The 22,017-nt window shown below is 42.1% G+C and overlaps 1 protein-coding gene across 3 annotated transcripts in view; it reads right to left on the reverse strand.

Moving 5' to 3' along the window:
- LOC131108260 (Kv channel-interacting protein 2) overlaps positions 1-21,363 on the reverse strand; it is a 114,470-nt gene extending 93,107 nt beyond the window's left edge. The window contains exon 1 of one of the 3 annotated variants that reach the window (XM_058059163.1): positions 20,810-21,363. In XM_058059163.1, the coding sequence (XP_057915146.1) occupies positions 20,810-20,882 (73 nt within the window). In that variant the 5' untranslated portion in view covers positions 20,883-21,363. The remainder of the gene's footprint in view (positions 1-20,809) is intronic. The other 2 variants (XM_058059164.1, XM_058059169.1) reach the window with 2 other exon arrangements.
- Between the last annotated feature and the right edge of the window lie 654 nt (positions 21,364-22,017).

Genomic DNA, 22,017 nt, shown 5'->3' on the forward strand with positions numbered 1-22,017 from the left:
GGGCTGCACGGCGGTCGAGTGGTTAGCGCACAGACCTCACAGCTCAGAGACTCGGGTTCAATTCCACCCTCGGCCATCTCTGTGTGGAGTTTGCATGTTGTCCCCGTGGGTTTTCTCCGGGTACTCCGGTTTCCTCCCACATTCCAAAAACATGCTAGGTTAATTGGCGACTCCAAATTGTCCATAGGTATGAATGTGAGTGTGAATGGTTGTTTGTCTATATGTGCCCTGTGATTGGCTGGCCACCAGTCCAGGGTGTACCCCGCCTCTCGCCTGAAGACAGCTGGGATAGGCTCCAGCACCCCCACAACCCTCATGATTATAAGTGGTAGAAAATGAATGAATGAATTAATGGGAACGAATTTGATACCAATATTAACCGATTATCGGGCCGATAATTATCAGTACAGATGATTATCGGACATCCGCAATGAATAGATATTGTCAGTTTCACTAGTATGTCCCTTAGGTATGATTCTATTTTTATCATTGCCGTATTTAAATAACTATTATGTACTAAAATTGCACTGTTTTTGGACAAATGACAGTAATACCAGTTGTCTCGCCTGAAGACAGCTGGGATAGGCTCCAGCAACCCCCCACGACCCTTGTGAGAATAAGCGGTAGAAAATGAATGAATGAATGAGTATTAACCGTTTTATGACTTATCAAGGGATAATGCTATAGAAATTAAACTGTTACACTTTACTCCACCATATTTCGCTTGAGGATGTCAACACAGGTCACCGGTCTCGGGCGCCGTGTTAGGGCTCATTATCATGCTGAAAGAAATAACGAAGCACCTTAAAAGGTCAGCAGGTTGAGGATGCAGACGAACTCTCCTTTGCCCTTATAGTGAAGCTGACAACGCATCATAAGAAACACGGGAAAACACCTCCGCTGTATGTTTAACCATCGCCCCACAGCCTGTGAGCGGAGTCGGAAAGCTCCACTCTGACACGGCGTATGTCCTCTTGTGACACACAACAGTTGTTCATGCTGAGGCGCTGACAGAAGAAGAGGAATAAGAGGGGATTATTGTCACAGATTCACTGTTGCCTGCGCCACAAAGCAGACTGCACGTTCAGCAGGAGAAGAAAGCCATGCGATGAGAGGAAGGTGGATTTACAGTCCAGACAGTCGGCATGTTGACATCAGCAGCGTTACAAGCTCCTCAAATCCTTAAAACGGTTCAAACTTTGTTTTTTTGTGCCAAAAGAGCACTTTCACCCATCGCTCTACATCTTCACTCTGATTCCAAACCTCTCGTATTCATTCCAATTCACCGGAGAGATGGAAAGACTCAACTACAGGATTCACTTGAAGTAGAATTCCAGTAGATTTGAAGCATGTTGCAGTCAGAAAGATGTAAAAATACGTTTTAAAAAATATTGCATTGATGTGTGTGAATAGTAATACTTTTCTAGATAATAAATAGCAGGTAGAAAGGAGTAATAATAGCATAATAAAATAAATATATACAAGATTATTACCGGCGACTCCAAATTGTCCATAGGTATGAATGTGAGTGTGAATGGTTGTTTGTCTATATGTGCCCTGTGATTGGCTGGCCACCAGTCCAGGGTGTACCCCGCTTCTCGCCCGAAGACAGCTGGGATAGGCTCCAGCACCCCCCGCAACCCTCGTGAGGATAAGAGGTAGAAAATGAATGAATTAAAAATTATTACAAGATTATATAAGCAATTCATGTTGGATGAGTTAAGCGTGCAGGCCTCACAACTAGGAGACCCGAGTTCGATTCCCCCCTCGGCCATCTATGTGTAGAGTTTGCATGTTCTCCCCGTGCATGCGTGGGTTTTCTCCGGGTACTCCGGTTTCCTCCCACATTCCAAAAACATGCTAGGTTAATTGGCGACTCCAAATTGTCCATAGGTATGAATGTGAGTGTGAATGGTTGTTTGTCTATATGTGCCCTGGGATTGGCTGGTGACCAGTACAGGGTGTGCCCCACCTCCCGCCCGAAGACAGCTGGGATAGGCTCCAGCACCCCCGCGACCCTCGTGAGGAAAAGCGGTAGAAAATGAATGAATGAATGAATGAATGAATGTTGCTTGAGTTAAGCGCACAGGCCTCACAGCTAGGAAACCCGAGTTCGATTCCACCCTCGGCCATCTCTGTGTGGAGTTTGCATGGGTTTTCTCCGGGTACTCCGGTTTCCTCCCACATTCCAAAAACATGCTAGGTTAATTGGCGACTCCAAATTGTCCATAGGTATGAATGTGAGTGTGAATGGTTGTTTGTCTATATGTGCCCTGTGATTGGCTGGCCACCAGTCCAGGGTGTACCCTGCCTCTCGCCTGAAGACAGCAGGGATAGGCTCCAGCACCACTGCGACCCTCGTGAGGATAAGCGGTAGAAAATGAATGAATGAATGAATGAATGAATGAGTTAGAAATTGAGCATGAAACATTGAGGTCATGTTTGATGAATCCTTTTTTTTTTCGAACTGTAGGGTCATTGATTTTCCACTTTGGTACGCCCATTATTTTCTGCTGCCATCCTCTCGGGGGCATACGTACATGGTCACTGATGACTGCGATGATGTGCTTTTATATACTAATTAGCCAACAGTGACTGGTTGTTTCATTTCTACCTAATGATGATATTGATAAGTCAGCAAGATATATTGAATACTGTACTTGTGACAAAGGCAAAGTGAAAAAGTTGAATATCTCGGCTAATTAATAACCGGCAGCGGGAGATGTGCTCGCCGCAGTCGGGAGCCATTACAAGAAACACAAATTACCAATCATTGCGCTTTAAGATTGAGGCAGCAGCGAGCAGGTTTCCCTTGTATTTCCATTCTATCTTTAGAGCGTCTGTCTAACTCAAAGTTGTGACTCAGAGAGCCGGGAAGAAACACAGACATGGAGGGGACCAATTTATCTCAACTGCAGGAAAGACAGCAAAGCAGGAGAGGCAGGCTTTGCAGACTCTTCAACTTTGCTGTCTGTTCTCTCTCTTTCTGCATGTGCTGAAATGCCATACACACACACACACACACACACACACACAAGGAATCTGTCGACAGCTTTTTCCCTGTAATTGTCTTTCTTTAAAAGAAACAGAAGTCGGAGAAGGAGATGAGTGGAATAAGAAAGCAGATGCAGCCGTATCCCATCCATGTTGAATGTGTAACACGAAAAAGGAGGGTAAGCCTCCATTCTACATTCACTACAAGAAGTCAGTCCCCAAAATAATAACAGACAGGGCTTTAAGGATTTCACTTAAGGGCCTATATTATTATTTTATTTTTCATAAATAAGTCCCACAATGGTGTATTGGAGGGTGTGTCGGCCTTGTTGCGTCAATTTCGACAGCTTAAAAGTGATTTTAATAAGCCCTAATGAGAACACGGCGTTTTGTGTGTCTGTAGCTTTAACGCTAATTAGCTGTGTTTGCCCATGCCTTGTCCACACCTCATATGTAAAAGACATCCGTGTTGACAATCTAGCGACATTGTTGCTATATTTAGCGAGTAGGGAAAGGGTTTCTTGCTTGTTTCTTCCTCCCTTTGCACATAAGTAGTTTGATGGTGGCCTGAAAGCTGCATAAACCCCTCCACAATGCAGCCTAAACTTTAACTAAGAAGGCAGAACTTGGCAGAACTTGGACACACTAAAACTAAAACTCGTCTCATTCTTGACCCAATCTCGTCTATCGTCTCGCCTCATGATTCGGGTGTCTTATGGCACTTTGTGTGTCTGTAGCTTTAACGCTAATTAGCTGTGTTTGCCCATGCCTTGTCCACACCTCATATGTAAAAGACATCCGTGTTGACAATCTAGCGACATTGTCGCTATATTTAGCGAGTAGGGAAAGCGTTTCTTGCTTGTTTCTTCCTCCCGTTGCATATAAGTAGTTTGATGGTGGCTTGAAAGCTGCATAAACCCCTCCACAATGCAACCTAAACTTTAACTAAGAAAGCAGAACTTGGACACACTGGCAAAGAATCGCCTTCCCACCAAAACTAAAACTCGTCTCATTCTGGACCCAATCTCGTCTATCGTCTCGCCTCGTGATTCGGGTGTCTTATGGCACTTTGTGTGTCTGCAGCTTTAACGCTAATTAGCTGTGTTTGCCCATACCTCATATGTAAAAGACATCCGTGTTGACAATCTAGCGACATTATCGCTATATTTAGCGAGTAGGGAAAGCGTTTCTTGCTTGTTTCTTCCTCCCGTTGCACATAAGTAGTTTGATGGTGGCCTGAAAGCTGCATAAACCCCTCCACAATGCAGCCTAAACTTTAACTAAGAAGGCAGAACTTGGCAGAACTTGGACACACTGACAAAGAATCGCCTTCCTACCAAAACTAAAACTCGTCTCATTCTGGACCCAATCTCGTCTATCGTCTCGCCTCGTGATTCGGGTGTCTTATGGCACACCTCCAATTCCCACATGGCTCTGTGCACTACTAACTTATACATTATGCAATTATCCAGGAGGAAGAGGGGGTAAGAGTAGCGGCTTATCATTTAAGACATCAATAATGTAGTTACTTTCCACTGTGTTCCTGTTAGTGATACAGGCTATGTTACCTCAAATGACCCAAGTGTCAAAGTATCGATATATTAATAGCATAAAGATATGGTATATTATATCTCAGATCCAGGTGGTTCCCGGTCAGAATCTCAACTGTACTGACAGACGCCGACGTTTCAGTACTTTTCATCTGACAAACCTTTAATTCGACTAATTCTGCAGGTCAGCCAAGATTAAATTGTCTCTCTCCAATGTGTTACATAAGATGACCTTAAACGTCACATGCACCTCCATCGAAGGAACCTAATAACCTTAACATTAGGTACACCCACACAATCTGAACAGATCCACTCCTCCACTCATTCCTCAGCAATCATCGTTTTTTTCCGTTGACTCTTCAATTCAGACTCATATTGGTGCTTTATCGTATATACCGCATCATGCTAGAGCCACGGCATCCACTAATCACTAAATGATGCCACATGACTCCATAAAACTTGGACATGGATCACAGCCCAACAAGCAGCGATGAGTAAAAAAAAAGCCCACGAGCAGATGACAGCAGCTTCTTCCAAGTATGAGGTCATTTCATTTTTCATGATAGGACTGACCTACAGGATGGCTTGTGAGCTTATTAAACCGCGCTTGCTTAAAAGGCGCGTCAACGTGCTTGGCGGCTCGTGTATCTGGCTGGTTGCCCTGCTCACAAAAGATTGCGTGTTTTCCACTGACACCGTGCTGGAGCATAACTAGAAGAAGAAGATAATAGAGTGAACACTATACGTTCCACGTTGCAGTTTCACCTCCATTTTCACATTGGAAATGAATAAATTGGGAATTAATCAGTTCCAGATTAAATTAATTAACCATCTTGTTTATAATTTATGATGCATTTAACCTACTGTAATGTTCATCAAGCCCAGAGGTCAGCAACCAGCAACTCCAGAGCCGCATGATGCTGCTACAAATGCACGATGAGTACATTCCCTGGTTCTGTGCCACCACGGGAAACTTGTGCATGACAAGTTTTGCAATATCTTTTCTGGATTTCAATTTGCGGGCACCCAAGCGTGAGACCTGAAGGTGAAACCATCAATTTTTGCATCCAGTAAATCACCTTACTTCACTCGGGGCCAGGTGAGGTCAAACGTGGGGAGGAGAGAGAAATTTACAAAACCCCTCAAAATGTAACACATGTAACACATCTTGTCTCGGGGGTGTCAGCAAAAAGACATGACCTTTAAACAAGTTAGAATGAACGTATTTAAAAAGGAAACAAGCAGACAGTGAGTAGTGTAATACTACTATTATGTCTGCTCACATGACAAAATACAGCACTCATCACGACGCAGGAGGGAAACAACACGCTCGTATTTCAATGGAGAAACGTTACACTGGCTTCATTAATAATCATTAGCTCCTTAATGACTCTCTCTCTGTGTGTGTGTGTATCTTTGTATGTGTGCACATGCTCACCTCAATTTGCCTTCAGCAGAAACTTGGGAATAAATTATGCTCAAGTCGCAAACTACGAACGATTCTTCTTCCTTTAGGGTGAATCACACCATGTTTAAATGGACACAATTCATTCATTTTCTACCGTTTATCCTGCTGGAGCCCAGCTGTCTTCGGGCGAGAGGCGGGGTACACCCTGGACTGGTCGCCAGCCAATCACAGGGTACATACGATCGCTAAATATGTTGATGTTTGCTAAATACAAGGATGAAGAGTCTTGAACCAGTCATGATGTGCTATATATATCACTATATTGACAGTTACTATGGTACCCATTATGTCATTGTATGGTCATATCATCTCGTACTTCGGTACGGGACAAAACATTTCAAAAAAAAAATCCTTAAACTATATTAGGAAAGCAGGAAGTGAACAAATGTAAACATGAAAACAAACAGTTACTGATTGTAAAAGTACCAGATGGAGGGGTAGGATTTAAGCTTTGCTTCTTCCTACTCCTTTTGGACATGTGGAACTGTGAACTGATTATGTGATGCATTCAATTGTAATCTGATGCATGTTTAAATGAAATAAAACCATTACCATTACATATAGACAAACAACCATTCACACTCACATTCATACCTATGGACAATTTGGAGTCGCCAATTAACCTAGCATGTTTTTGGAATGTGGGAGGAAACCGGAGTACCCGGAGAAAACCCACGCATGCACGGGGAGAACATGCAAACTCTACAGGAGGTGGAATTGAACTCGGGTCTCCTAGCTGTGAGGCCTGCGCACTAACCACTCGTCCCCCATGCAGCCATAGTAGTCATTTTTGTTGACGCTTTACTTAACTTGTCCCAGCAACTAGCTGGAACTACTTTTCTCAATACCAAAGTCGGACCAGAACTTGGCTCAGGACACAAAGTGTGGAGTGAGTCACTGTTGACGGATTTCACTGCTTATGAGGTGTCAAAAAATCTGTACTATCCCTTTAAATGTGACTACAAGCGATAAATAACAAAGACACAAGATCACAGACCTCCACAAATGCATACGTGCATCAATTTGTGTGAATAAATTTAAAAGCTGGAAGGAAAGTGATCGAAAAGGATGGTATTATATTACAAAAGACGTGCAGAATTGATGATTTGGAACGGTCTACACGCATGAACGATGTGATTGTGACCGGGCTTCAGATTACACACAGGTCTCATGCCACCGTTGGCTGATAACAGAGGACAAAAAGATGATGTTGCTTGAACAGAGCAACAGGTGGCCGACATGAAAAGCAATGAAAAAGGGGGTGGATGTGAATGTCAACATCGATACATGATGTTTGGCAAGAATAACAACACCAATCCTGTCATCGTCATAACAAAAAAACACCAACATCACTAAAAAAAACCAAAGCTAGCAGGGGGAAAATTCAAGGCACTTCAAAAAGGCAAAATCTACATCAAGTTAAATGGTTCACCAAAATCATGTCAAGTGTTAACTGCAAGTATAACTGAGAGAAGTACCCTTTTTTTTTTTTTTTTTTTACAAAAGTTTTAAATCTTAATAAGCAAAGCAATTTGCAGATGTACTCAGTAGTGGATTAGATTTGAGGCTTCTGACTTGCAATAAATTGCAGCATAATCCTCCACATCCTCACAGCTCTTGCATGGACATAAATAGCAGCACCCATATTAGCCTGCCAACTTGGCTAAACAATATTTCACTTCAGCTAAGGAAGCTCAAGTGTTCTTTTTCCAACACTGAATGTCTTTGTTTGCACCGCGTACAAAGCGGAATAAGAGTATGCTTCAACATTAGCTACGTTGCACGACATGGCAAAGATAAGGCTTGAGCAACATTACCGAACATCGAGTCACTTAAAAAAAAAAAATCAATAGGTTTCGGGACCAAAACGGAGATTCCCAACGGACATGGAAACCCAAAATTTGCAGGTCTCCTGACTGTGTGGCCAACATGCTACACTAGGAAACCGTGCAGCCCATTACTGAGGGATTCATTCATTCATTCATTCATTTTCTATCGCTTATCCTCACAAGGGTTGTGGGGGCGGGGGTGCTGGAGCCTATCCCAGCTGTCTTTGGGTGAGAGGCGGGGTACACCCTGGACTGGTCGCCAGCCAATCACAGGGCACATATAGGGATGCACATATACGTATGGGAGGAAACCGGAGTGAGAACATGCAAATTCGGGTCTCCTAGCTGTGAGGCCTGCGCGCTAACCACTCGGCCGCCGTGCAACCTTCACTGAGGGATAAATATCTTAAATCTAAAAAATAATAAAATGAGTAAATTAGCATTTTTATTTACTGCAAAATGCGGTGCAGCTCTACACCATCAGTAAGCAAACGCTTACTTGGCCATATTGACGCAATCATGGCATTATTTAACCTTGAAAAAAGTCTGAAAAAGATAGGTTATCTTACATATGGACTCTAAAGGTTAATTCAACTGACACGTGGCGTCAAATTACTTTTCCCCAAGAGAGTCGGAGCTTTTCTTCCTGACCTGGCAACACAGAGAAGTGTCTCAAAGATTGTTAATTCATTCATTCATTTTCTACTGCTTATCCTCACAAGGATCGTGGGGGGTGCTGGAGCCTATCCCAGCTGTCTTCGGTTGAGAGGCGGGGTACACCCTGGACTGGTGGCCAGCCAATCAAAGGGCACATATAGACAAACAACCATTCACACTCACATTCATACCTATGGACAATTTGCAAACTCCACACAGAGGGTGGGATTGAACTCGGGTTTCCTAGCTGTGAGGTCTGCACGCTAACCACTCGTCCACCGTGCAGCCTCAAATATTGTTCATTCATTCATTTTCTACCGCTTTTCCTCACGAGGGTCGCGGGGGTGCTGGAGCCTATCCCAGCTGTCTTCGGGCGAGAGGCGGGGTACACCCTGGACTGGTCGCCAGCCAATCACAGGGCACATATAGACAAACAACCATTCACACTCACATTCATACCTACGGAGAATTTGGAGTCGCCAATTAACCTAGCATGTTTTTTTTTTTGGAATGTGGGAGGAAACCGGAGTACCCGGAGAAAACCCACGCATGCACGGGGAGAACATGCAAACTCCACACAGAGATGGCCGAGGGTGGGGATTGAACCCTGGTCTCCTAGCTGTGAGGTCTGCGCGCTAACCACGAGACCGCCGTGCCGCCCCTCAAATATTGTTATCAAATAGAAAAAGTTATGTTGCTAATGCTAATACTAATGTTCTATTTGTTATTTCACTGATATTTAAAACATGTTTTTAAAAACATATTTCGTCTTGAAAAAGAAGGGTCATTTTTATATGTCAATACGGTAATTACGGTTTGAATTTACCATTGCTGGTAATTTAAGTGGTTGCTGCACTGCCATTAAATGTCACACTTGAGTGAGTGTGTGTGTGTGTGTGTGTGTGTGTGTGTGTGTGTGTGTGTGTGTGTGTGTGTGTGTGTGTGTGTGTGTGTGTGTGTGTGTGTGTGTGTGTGTGTGTGTGTGTGTGAGTGAATGTTGATTACTGGACTCCATCAACTCTCATGGAATTCAAGTTGCCATGTGAATAATCCCATTACCAGGTGGTGCCAGGAGAAGATAGATGTGGGGAGTGGATGGGTTTTTTAAAAGACACATTTCAGTCTTGTGAGGTCTGAGATGAAGTCCGAGCTCCATCTCCATCTCCAGTCACGTCGGGACACAGTGAATGCATAAATCCCCCCGTCTGAGCACATCAGCATCTCCCAATGTATTGTTCTTGTCATACAAACAGGATACCTTGAACTGTACATTTGCCTTCGAAATGCAATCTGCTCCATTTCCTTTTTACCTTGTCCTCTTGTTTAGCTGTGCTGTGGTTTGGCTGACCTCAGCATCTCTCCGGGGACATAGAGGAGACAAAGCTGTCACAAAATGCCCCCCCAACAGGGCGGTGGGAGAGAATGCAAGCCAGAACAATGGAATACCTGCCAGGGCAGGGATGACGGCGCCAGATTTGATGTCAATCAGGAAATGGGAAAAGTTGATCGGTCTTAAAAGCAGCGGTCCTCTGTTTTTAATCTCTGAGTATGGGGAGTTTATATCTAATACAAGATATGCTTCACAAGAGTCTTTGCGAATTATGAACATATAGTTGTTTGGGTGGCACGGTGGACTAGTGGTTAGCGCACAGACCTCACGGCTAGGAGACCAGGGTTCAATTCCACCCTCGGCCATCTCTGTGTGGAGTTTGATGTTCTCCCGGTGCATGCGTGGGTTTTCTCCGGGTACTCCGGTTTCCTCCCACATTCCAAAAACATGCTAGGTTAATTGGCGACTACAATTAACTGTGAGTGTGAATGGTTGTTTGTCTATATGTGCCCTGTGATTGGCTGGCGACCAGTCCAGGGTGAACCCCGCCTCTCGCCCAAAGACAGCTGGGATAGGCTCCAGCACCCCCCCACGACCCTCGTGAGGAAAAAGCGGTAAAAACGAATTTAAAGTTGTTTGAAGTAGTGTACAACCACGCTGCATCCTTGGAATATGTCTTTCTAATGTATTGTCCCTTTTATATACTGTGAGTTTAGCATCGATAGCCATCCTCATTTAATTGTATGTAAGTATAAGTGTACTTTATGTTGTGGCCAATGAGTCTACATATCCCAGAGTGAAAAAAAGTCCATCCTTCAGAGTTCTTGCAACTTTATAGAGTTGTCATCTTGAGTGTGGCCTTTAATCAATCTCGCTTGTTTTTCAAGCAGGTGCAAAAAATAAAAAAATAAAAGTTTTTGGAGAATGTAATCTTTGGAGATTTCAAAGTTTTCGTGGTAAATGTGACCTCAGGATCAAATGGAGAGCCTGCAGACATCACTGCAGTACTTGTTTGGTTTACAGTGATGCCTTATTTAATCCCTTAGTTAATTGGTTCCAGACCCTACTGTGATAAGTTAATTTCTATGAAGTAAAAATCCCTTTCTTTATTTATATACCTGCTTATGAATACAGGTTTTAACCTGGAGCCTATCCCAGCTGTCTTCGGGCAAGAGGCGGAGTACACCCTGGACTGGTCGCCAGCCAATCACAGGCGTGATATATAGACAAACATATAGACATATAGACAAACATATAGACAAACAACCATTCACACTCACATTCATACCTATGGACAATTTGGAGTCGCCAATTAACCTAGCATGTTTTTGGAATGTGGGAGGAAACCGGAGTACCCGGAGAAAACCCACGCATGCACGGGGAGAACATGCAAACTCCACACAGAGATGGCCGAGGGTGGAATCAAACTCGGGTTTCCTAGCTGTGTGGCCTGCGCGCTACCCACTCATCCAGGTTTTAACATTGTTTTTATTATTCCCATAAAAATGTACAAAGCCAAACGCATGCCTGTACGTTTTGAGCGAGATTGGTTAAAAAAAACCGTGCTGCCATCAAGAACAATGTTTTTGCAAGGGTTGCTGATAAATAAATCACACAATGACGTCGTTTGCCGCCACCCCCCACCACCACCACTAATCAGTACAACAACTGTGGGTTGATTGCTTTATGAGAGAGACACTGGGTCCTCTTTGAAACAACATATTGACCAGACATGTGTCCATTCCACGCCTGCATCCCTGTGTGTGTGTGTGCGTCTTTGTGTGCCAACCTCTGCTGCTGTCGTCGTCGTCTCGAAACTCTTGTCAGAACCAGCTGACTGATTGCAAGAGCAGCAGTACATCAAGCTCAAAGCCCTTGTGTGTTTCTTTAAGATTGTGACAGGGCCAAAACCCCGGGGTTCCTCTAATCACCTCCACCTCTCCCTCGTCACTCACTTCAGTGCCGTCAATCATTCCGACGCGATTACTGAGGAATCCTCAGTGTGTGGAGTCACTATTTTCTCCGATACGAAGCAGCCTGGAGAAGATGTTTCAAACATAATGTACAAAGAGAACAAGCCATCCTTAACACACTCAGTCAATTGGTATGCTTGTCCTTCAGGGCATCCTCCACACCAACAGTATTCACCTTCAATTCTGCCTCTCAGATGTGACACATACAGCTAAACCATGATGACAGAGGACTCTCTCTCTCTGCTTCATACCCACACAAAGTGGGTCTGAGTGGCGTCCTACATAGCTGCAAACACACACACACACACTAACATTGTTTGGCTTGTTTACTGATCCTTCCTCCTCCACATACTGATGAGTGACTGTCAGTCTAATGGGACAAACACTCCCAATGAGTTATTGGACACAAAATCATCTTCTAATGCAAATCCAATGTTAGAAGTGGCAGGAGAGGCGAAGCCCCCCCACACCCACCACGAGTGACATCAGGCTCTGAGACACTGTCAGTGACACCGCCACTCAAGTGATCGTCAGATGACTAAAATGTCTGACTGTGCAGTTGTTGCATGTGTGAGACTGAGAAGAGAAACAAAATGATACAATAGGAAAGAATGGTAAAAAGTGTGATGATAACCACAGAAACACTAACTTACTTAAAATACCAGGCTTTTCTTTTTTGTGTTAATATGAGCAGTACAATTAATTAATTAGAAAATCAACAAGATACAAGCAAATGTCGGTATAAATAGCATGTACGTGTCAGCATTATGGTTAACGACTTCACAATGGAAGTATTGGATTTTTTTTTTGTATTTCACAAGCAACAATGTCGACTTTCAAGCCTTTAGCCCTCAAGGTACCTTGAGAGAACAAAGGTGTACACTCTGCTAATTTGATTGTTTTGAGTGTCAATATATTTGTCAGCTCTTTCCCTCCATTGACTTCACTATTGACTGTTATAACCACACATGTTTGCTTTGAATTTAACTGGAAAACTTTTAAGGGATCATGTTTGGACCTAGGGGTAAAAAGTGTTGTTATTTTTTTTAATAATAAACTCTCATTTGCTCCAAAAATAGTGATAAATCTAAATCAAAAGTGCTATCAAACACTAACCTAGCAGTGACTGTGGTAATCCCAAATATTATGTATTATTTATTTTTTGTATTTTTTTTATTTTGAACAAAAATAAACAAAAAAAATTACAAAAAAAAAAGTATAAAAATTTACAAAACTGGATACAAACAATTTATTTTAAAAGAAATCATAATTAAATAAGAGAAGAAATTCCCAATGCTTTTGATTACAAACAATGTGCAGCCAGGGTGTCAATCATTATGTCTTTGGCTGAAGGGGTGTAGTTTTAAATTGTCTGAAAAGCTACTAAAACAGGAAGCAATAGTGTATGTGAGGCTAACAAGCCACATGTCTGAATCCCTACACATGTGGGTGTACCCCAGGGGTCAGTCTTAGCACCAAATCTGTTCACCCTGTACAGAAACGACATCTTTAAAGTGTTGTTGGTGTGTGCATGCTGGATCCGGGGGCTGCTGAATAGAAGTGCTGGAGCGGAGACAAGTCTGGAATGGACCGCTCATTTTGGAGTGCTTCCATCTAAAATTTTAGATGCAGGCCGATATAATTAATGCTGCATCCTGTCAAACCGTTCGGGACACTCACTCCCTTTCTTTTCTAACTTATTTTTTGAGTCAAAAGTCTGCTGAAAACACAACTTGTACACTTAAGTAGACTTACGGCAACAGTTTGACTCTGGAACAGACTGATTTCCATGATTTTCAATGAGAAAGTACAGGGTCAGGCAAAATGATCTGACACATTTGTAGGTTAAATAAAAGGCAAATAAAGTAAAGAAACAAAAAAGTGGTTTTATTTTCGAAAAGTACACATAATGCCATTCTGTTTCATTATGTGTTAAAAATAAAATCAGTTCTGGCAGTGTGAGGTCGACCGATTGATTTTCGTTTCAATGCAGATCCAGTAGCTCTTTCGAAAAAAAAAACACTTTTTTTGTTTCTTTACTTTATTTGCCTTTTATTTAACCTACAAATGTGTCAGACCATTTTGCCTGACCCTGTACATCTATTATAGTACTGACCCTTCCTGGTCTCCTTTCCTCAACTGTCCATCCCCCTTCTCTCCCTTTAACCTTTACTCATCCCTTCCTCTCCTCTCCTGGAAGCCTTTCCAATTTTACATTAACATAAAAGAGGTGAAAGGGGCAGAGGGGGGATACAGCGAAGGTTCAACAGGGGGCTCATTTTAATTAACGATTGCCTGGCCCATTGTAGTTTAGGTCAAAAAATGAAAACTCGTTAGCATTGATCTTGGCATCCAGTTCCATTCAGCTGCGGTCCGACTGTGGTCTGACAAGACGTGTGGAGGTGGAAGGGATGACCGATGGATGATGGAGGAAGCAAAAATGTAAAACAGGAGCTCTGAGAGAATGAAGATCTACTCAAAGTGTAATTATTTAAATAAGTTTAATGTTGACGCAACTAAAATATAAAGTATGATGGAACGTAATTCTACACCGCTGCAAACTACAGCCAGAATAATAAATAATAATAACGTTAATCGCTCTCCAACAGCGTCAGCCCTTGTATTGGATCTCATTAAATTGCTCATGTTGTGGCTAGTGAGTGTACATTAGCATTATATAATCTTATTTGTGAGGACGGAGGCAGGGTGAGGGGGAGGAGTGTGAAGAAGAGCAAATTAGAGCGAGGCACAAGTGGGGGGACTGTCATTGGGATTATTTCAAAATATAGCCAGGACATTTGGAGGTGGATAGCAACGGAAACTGGAGACGGGCAATTAAAGCCAACGTTATCTTTTCCACATACAAACATCCTCGAGGAAAGGTGTAAATATTTTAGACAGTGGCGATACATGAGCTGTGAGAATTATGGCAATGCAACAAGAAGCTGGAATGACAAAAGTCGTCAATATAAGACAATGGTTGAAATGAAAAGGGTGCGATATGATGCATTATCTTTCACAGTACAGTACAGAGCAACAGTAAGCATCAGATATCAATACCGACACTGTCCTATGTACAGTTGCACACTTAATGATGCATTTAAATCTTTAATGTTGAGGTGATTGGATAATTATACACACTATCAGTTGACCCTTTCGTAAAAAAGCCCTGGTTGCTTTCTGTATAAATGACACAAACACAGAATGAGGGGGGGGTAAAGTCACCCCATCCATTTTCTATCCCGCTGATCCATATAATTTGGCTTTGGAGGCTGGGATTTTTTTGCCGCATTACATAATAATCCACCCTCGGCCATCTCTGTGTGGAGTTTGCATGTTCTCCCCGTGCATGCGTGGGTTTTCTCCGGGTACTCCGGTTTCCTCCCACATTCCAAAAACATGCTAGGTTAATTGGCGACTCCAAATTGTCCATAGGTATGAATGTGAGTGTGAATGGTTGTTTGTCTATATGTGCCCTGTGATTGGCTGGCGACCAGTCCAGGGTGTACCCCGCCCCTCGCCCGAAGACAGCTGGGATAAGCAGGTATATGAATAAATACGGGATTTTACTTCATAGAAATTCACTTATCACGGTAGGGTCTGGAACCGATCGGCGATGAGCTGAAGTGAACCTCAAAAAGTGTCCGAATCCTGGCAATAATCACACCGGTCACAAACACATTCAATCTGTGACAAGCCAAGTCTAATACCTAAAAATGTCATATCACCTCGTACTTCGGTACGTGACAAAAAATTAAAAAATTCCAAATTCCAAAAAAAAAAAGAAAAAAAACCTTAAACTGTATTATAGAAAGCAGGAAGTGAACAAATGTAACAGTTACTGATTGTAAAAGTACCAGAAATAAGGGGTAGGATTTAATAAGCTTTGCTTCTTCCTACTCCTTTTGGACATGTGGAACTGTGAACTGATTATGTGATGCATTCAATTGCAATCTGATGCATGTTCAAATGAAATAAAACCATTACCATAATATTGTAATCTGCAGGTGTGATTCCAGCTAAGGGGGCACGGCATGAGTCAGCGAGTAGGTTCATCACTCGGTTAAATGGACAGGAAATAACTTTTGAATGGCACAATTGAAATAGTGGTAATAGTGTATGCACGCGTGCATGCATATCAACTCATTCATTCCGTGTAGGTGATATGATCCCTTTGTGTGGCTCGTGAGGTGGAAGAGGAGATTACTGCACCTCACTTCTATAATTACCTCTCATCTCTCAGCCGGAGCGCTCAAACACAACAGGGAATGCCATCCAGTCTACCGCACACACACACACACACACACACACACACACACATGCGGGAACGATCCACAAGCACAATGTAGCAGGCTGAGAGGGATTATTTCTAGAGGGTTACATTTCACTTGAACGTTGATTTGAGAACACCCACGCTGCCTTTAAGTAACACAGGTTAGCTGTGAGAGCACACACACACGCGCACACACACACACACACACACAAGTTGCTTGCAAGCAAGAATGACTCACCTGAAGCTACCCTTCCCACACAAAAAACCCACTTAATAATCCATTCTCACAAGTATTCTTGTGCTGTACAGCTTTTTTGTGTGTGCCTCAGCAGAAAAGCACCTGTCACAGTATGTAACATACACTGGCTCTTGAACGTTATGACAAAATGCAACAGAAGCAGCAGAACTCCCCCAAATTGTCAAGAAATCCTGATTCCTGTCAAGAGTCACGAACAGTTCCAAATATCGGATATGTCTCCCTTTGGGTTGAGGACATCCAGACCCTAAATTGAACAACGTGCAGGTAAGGTCTGGTCAACATCCAACATCCCATCCAATTCACAACCAGACCCTCTTATTGCTTTTTCTTTGTCATGTTTTTCTTGTGTTTGTTGTCCAGCCTTGACTTTTGGAGTTCTCCCTAAACAATAGACAAAAGAATCGCAACTCACCCACACGGTTCCGGCGGCCCACACACTCTATTATCACAAAACAGTAGAAGAACCCAACATCAAAACACACCTTTTGTGTCATAAAAAAAGCCTTAAGATAGTCTGACAGTCATCTATTGTGGTTCATTGCTTCCAGACACGACTGAAATAAATGAATTTTCGCAAAGTAGGATTCAATAAACTGAATATTTGTCAGAGCATCAAAAACATGTTTATTACTTTCTAAACTTGTGTTTAGTGTTTCAAACAGAGTGGTGAAAAATAACAAATAAGTCAAAAATTACCACTTCCACACGGAATGAGAGGAAAACCTTTTTTCACTCGATCTCAGCCATGGAATTCGAGCTGCATGCAGTGTGAAAGATATTGTAATCTAACAATCATTCATTCATTTTCTACCACTTATCCTCACAATCGTCGCGGGGATGCTGGAGCCTATCCCAGCTGTGTTTGGTCGAGAGGCGGGGTACACCCTGGACTGGTCGCCAGCCATTTATTCATTCATTCATTCATTCATTCATTTTCTACCGCTTATCCTCACAAGGTTCGCGGGGGTGCTGGAGCCTATCCCAGCTGTCTTTGGGCGAGAGGCGGGGTAGACCCTTGACTGGTCGCCAGCCAATCACAAGTAATCTAACATCATCTGTCATAACATTTCTGATGTCTACTGACCAGAATATGACATAACATCCATCCATCCATTTTTTATGCCGCGTATCCTCACTACAGTGGTGGGGGTATGCTGGAGCCTATCCCAGCTGATTTCAGGCAGGAGGCAGTGTACACCCTGGACCGATCGCAAAGGTTCCATTTCATTCAGCTAGAGAACCTTCTCTCTTCAATTGCCATTGTTCACTAGCAATGGAAGCTAACAAGCTAAATGTTAAATGCTTACACTGAATTGTAAAATATTTTCACAATGAAGAGATGAAATTGGAATCACAGCACAAGATTATGGTGCATTCAAGGACAGCGGAAAAAAGTGCATAAAGACTTGGTCTGACAAAATGGAAATAATGTAATTCATTATGTGAATATCATTCGCGTGGTTAATGCATGTGAATCAGTGTAAGCCACGCCTCTATGTTATATCGCCACCTGGAGGTACAGTGCAGAAAGTCACCACAAAGTTTATTCTGACCTGAACACATCAATTTAAACATCATATATACGTATATATATATGTATCTCCAACTCACAAACACATCTCTAGTCCACTCATCATTGGAACGACACTTCGTTATTGTCACGACAAAAACCCAAGCTGCATTTACGGACGCTCCGAACATCCCAACAACGTCCAAAAAAAATGCCAAACCCCGACCAAAAAACATAGGTGGGTATACTCGTATACATCATGGCAGCAGGGCACTATCTACTGAAATCTCAATTGTAAGATTTACTTTTATTTATTTTTTATGCATTGCTTTTGGTCTCCTGAAGCATGACATAGCAAGCAAATTAGAAAATTACGCACTAGTCACTAGCATAATAAAAAAAAGGCATCACTGTATCATCTAGATCCATAAATTGTCCAAAACATGCCCAAAAATGGTGACAAATACCTGTATTTCCTGCTTTGTAATTTCACTTTCTCTTAATAAAACATACGCTAAAATTGGCATATTTCAGAAATACTTCAAAGCTGTGATTGATCATGATTAATTAATTCCAAAACAGTAATTAATCTAATAAACAAAGACAAACATGTAAAAAAAATTGTTTTTTTTAACAGTTGTAATACATGTTGTCCATTTAACTTGTATTTATCACATATTTACAGTATAAAGGGTGAATGAGATGTGTTTTCTGCGGGAAAAAAATAGTTGTTTTTCTCTTTTTTGCCACAGTTTGACACATGACTGCCAGCATCTGGTGTGATGTGTATAATACTTGTCGGACAGCGACAGTAATATCTTGGGAGACGCAAGTCTCTGGTGTGAATGTTCAAATGTCCATCTCGGCTTTGTGAAATACTCTTACACACACACACACACACACACATAAGTCCAGTACTGTCGCAGCTCTGATAGTACCTCTACAAAAAGGTGCAAATCGCCAGGTCCACCCATTCTCTGCCATTTCTCAGTACAGCGAGAAAAAAAAAACTGCTTTTAAGTCCGTAGCCTTAGATAACATTGTCCCCATGGAGATAAGGGGTGCACAGCTGTCTGGACAGGCACATGTCATCGCTCTGCAAAGCCAGAGGTGCGTTCAGGCATAAGACTGCGAATGTTACCGAGGCAGCTGGCACTTTAAACGGAGACCACATTAGCAGGGAGCTATGACCTCAGGAGGCCACATGGAGTAGGGAAAGCATCTCCGGAGAGACGTGGGATGCACAGGTAGGCTCACTTGGCATAGCATTAAATGAGCCCCTCATCCTATGAGTAGTTTAGTTTGTTACACTTGAAGACAAAAATAAAATACACAGCATTTTACATTTGTAAAAATTGTGCACAAACGCATCACCGCTATTGACAACTAATATCAATCACTGTCTTACAAAATTATTGGTCTCAAGCATTCATGCTTATGCAATTGTGCAAGAAATATTATGCAAATTACAACAGCATTTCTCAGAACTGTCATTTCTAACCCACACTCAAAAGATGCAAGTAATTGGTCTAACATGTAAAACCAATATATAATAATAATTTGCTTATCGACTAAAACAGCGTGGTCTCCCACCACTGAACCAGGTGAGCAGCAATCACAGGTATCACACACACAAACACACACATGCAACATCATAGATTCAATATGTATCCATCCTCCACACTCTTTTTTTTTAAACATGAATTCATTAAATGGTTAACTTTAGGGGGCTAAAATGTAGGGATAGGCAGTGCTGGGCATTGTTGCATATTTAATGATTATGTTATGCAATTAAATAAAGGTCCTTTATGATACTTAACAATCTTAAATAAGTCTTGAAAGGCCCACAATAGTGTATAAAAAACGAGTTGGCCAAAATGTATCCTATATTTAGACAGTTACTGGCAAACACACAGTTTTGTGTGTCTGTAGCTTTAATGCTAATGAGCTGTGTTTGTCCATACTGGTCTACAGCCCCAATCAGTGCTATAACTCTGCACTGGTCCAACATTCATTCATTCATTCATTTTCTACCGCTTATCCTCATGAGAGTCGCGGGGGTGCTGGAGCCTATCCCAGCTGTCTTCGGGCGAGAGGCGGGTTACACCCTGGACTGGTCGCCAGCCAAACAACCATTCACACTCACATTCATACCAGACAATTTAGACTCGCCAATTAACCTAGCATGTTTTTTGGAATGCGGGAAGAAAACGGAGTAACCCGAAGAAAACCCACGCATGCACGGGGAGAACATGCAAACTCCACACAGAGATGGCCGAGGGTGGAATTGAACCCTGGTCTCCTAGCTGTGAGGTCTGCGTGCTAACCACTCGACCGCCATGCAGCCTCTGGTCCAACATAATTGACCTAATTTATGACATACAAGAAGCATACACAACTTGAGGCTTCATTTTAAGACGTGTAGCAAAGCCTACTTTTTACACAGAGCTGTTCTCCATGAAGTGGTTTGTTTACATACGTAGGGGAGGGGAGCAAACAAATGAGGAAGACGATAAACAGGCTGTAGGTACACATATTACTGTTAGAACATCAATAGGAGCTATTTAATATGTTTTTAAATACAGGAAGTAAAAATTAAGTAAAACAAAAAATAACAATATTATGTGTAAATACTGCAGTATTTTAATAGAAGGCGGATGGAGTAAGATCCCTTCGGTTAGAAAAGTGAAGTATGTTACTGGACTAGACTGTAGTATTTAAAATGTGTTTAGTTTGAAGCTTAATTGTGAAGATAATTGTTGTGGGCAAGCATATTCTATTATATACTGTATAAGTATTTATTGAAAATAGCACATTTTCTCAGTTTACTAATAATGGTAATAATTGTGATCTAACTTAATAGGAACTTGTATGAGCTGAAGTTAGTTAGATGGAGCGAGAAGCATGTCTCCATATTGAATCTTTGACCCAGCACACGATGGCCCCCAAGAGCCCGGAAGACTCACCCGTCAGTGGGTCGTAAGAACCGTCCAGCTCCCGGGAATGGGTCAAGCTTTGTTCGCGGTTTTTGTTCTTCATTTTTTTTTTTTTTTTCCTCCGAGTGCGCTGGAATGAAAACTGTTAACAGGTTTTGCTGTCTCACGCAAAATGTTTGTTTTTTTTAATTAACTAAACTGCATACACCTGTTAACAATCTACATCTGCCGCGCCGTTGAGCAAAAGGAGCCAAGAACATGAAGCCGTAATCCCAGCGTCTCTTTTTTGCGCGTCCTGCTGCAGAGTCAGTGAGCCGTGTGCGCGTCTACGTCCTCGCACACGAGCATTGCGCGCACACACACAAAGAAATGCACGCAGCAACAGCGTCCAAAAAAGGATAAAAAAGAATCAGTGGACGTAAATCGGAGCCCGTAAATCAACAAGAATAAAACGATTGCCAAAGGAATAAACAAGAAATGAATTGAAGAGCAACCATCATGGTGTTCTTCCACTTCATCAGGAGCTCCAGAGGTGACTACATGGGATCTATAAATACTCTATGGAGTCTCTCGGAAGCTTCCTTGTCTCTCGCTCCCCTTCTTCATCACCGATTGCTGCCCCCTGACTATGACATTTGCTCACAATCTGTCAGGCAATCTGTCTAATGACGAGATATTTCCCAACATTATGTCACACCTTTTTCTATAAATCCATGTATAGTGTGTAAGGAGAAGTCACCTAAGTCCAGGTTGTTTGGATTTATGTATTTATGTTTTATGTGACATTCCTAATTGACATAAAAGTGTAACAATAAGTCATCCCTTCTTAATATTATAATATATATATAACATAAAAACAGTCTTAAGTGAAATGGTGAAGGCTTTTTTAGCATAATAACTTATTAAAAACCACATTAAATGAAAGAATTTAAGTAAATTAAATAAAAAAATAAAATAACTGTATTATGGAAAGCAGGAAGTGAACAAATGTAACAGTTACTGATTGTAAAAGTACCAGATGGAGGGGTAGGATTTAATAAGCTTTGCTTCTTCCTACTCCTTTTGGACATGTGGAACTGTGAACTGATTATGTGATGCATTCAATTGTACCGTATTTTCCGCACTATAAGGCGCACCTAAAATCTGATTTGTTTTTAAAAAGCTGACTATGCGCCTTATAATCCAGTGCGCCTTATATATGGCTCAATATTGAGCCGCGACAGGTCTCGCAACTTACG

This window comes from Doryrhamphus excisus, chromosome 20 (assembly GCF_030265055.1).
Source record: "Doryrhamphus excisus isolate RoL2022-K1 chromosome 20, RoL_Dexc_1.0, whole genome shotgun sequence".
NCBI classification, from domain to species: domain Eukaryota; kingdom Metazoa; phylum Chordata; class Actinopteri; order Syngnathiformes; family Syngnathidae; genus Doryrhamphus; species Doryrhamphus excisus.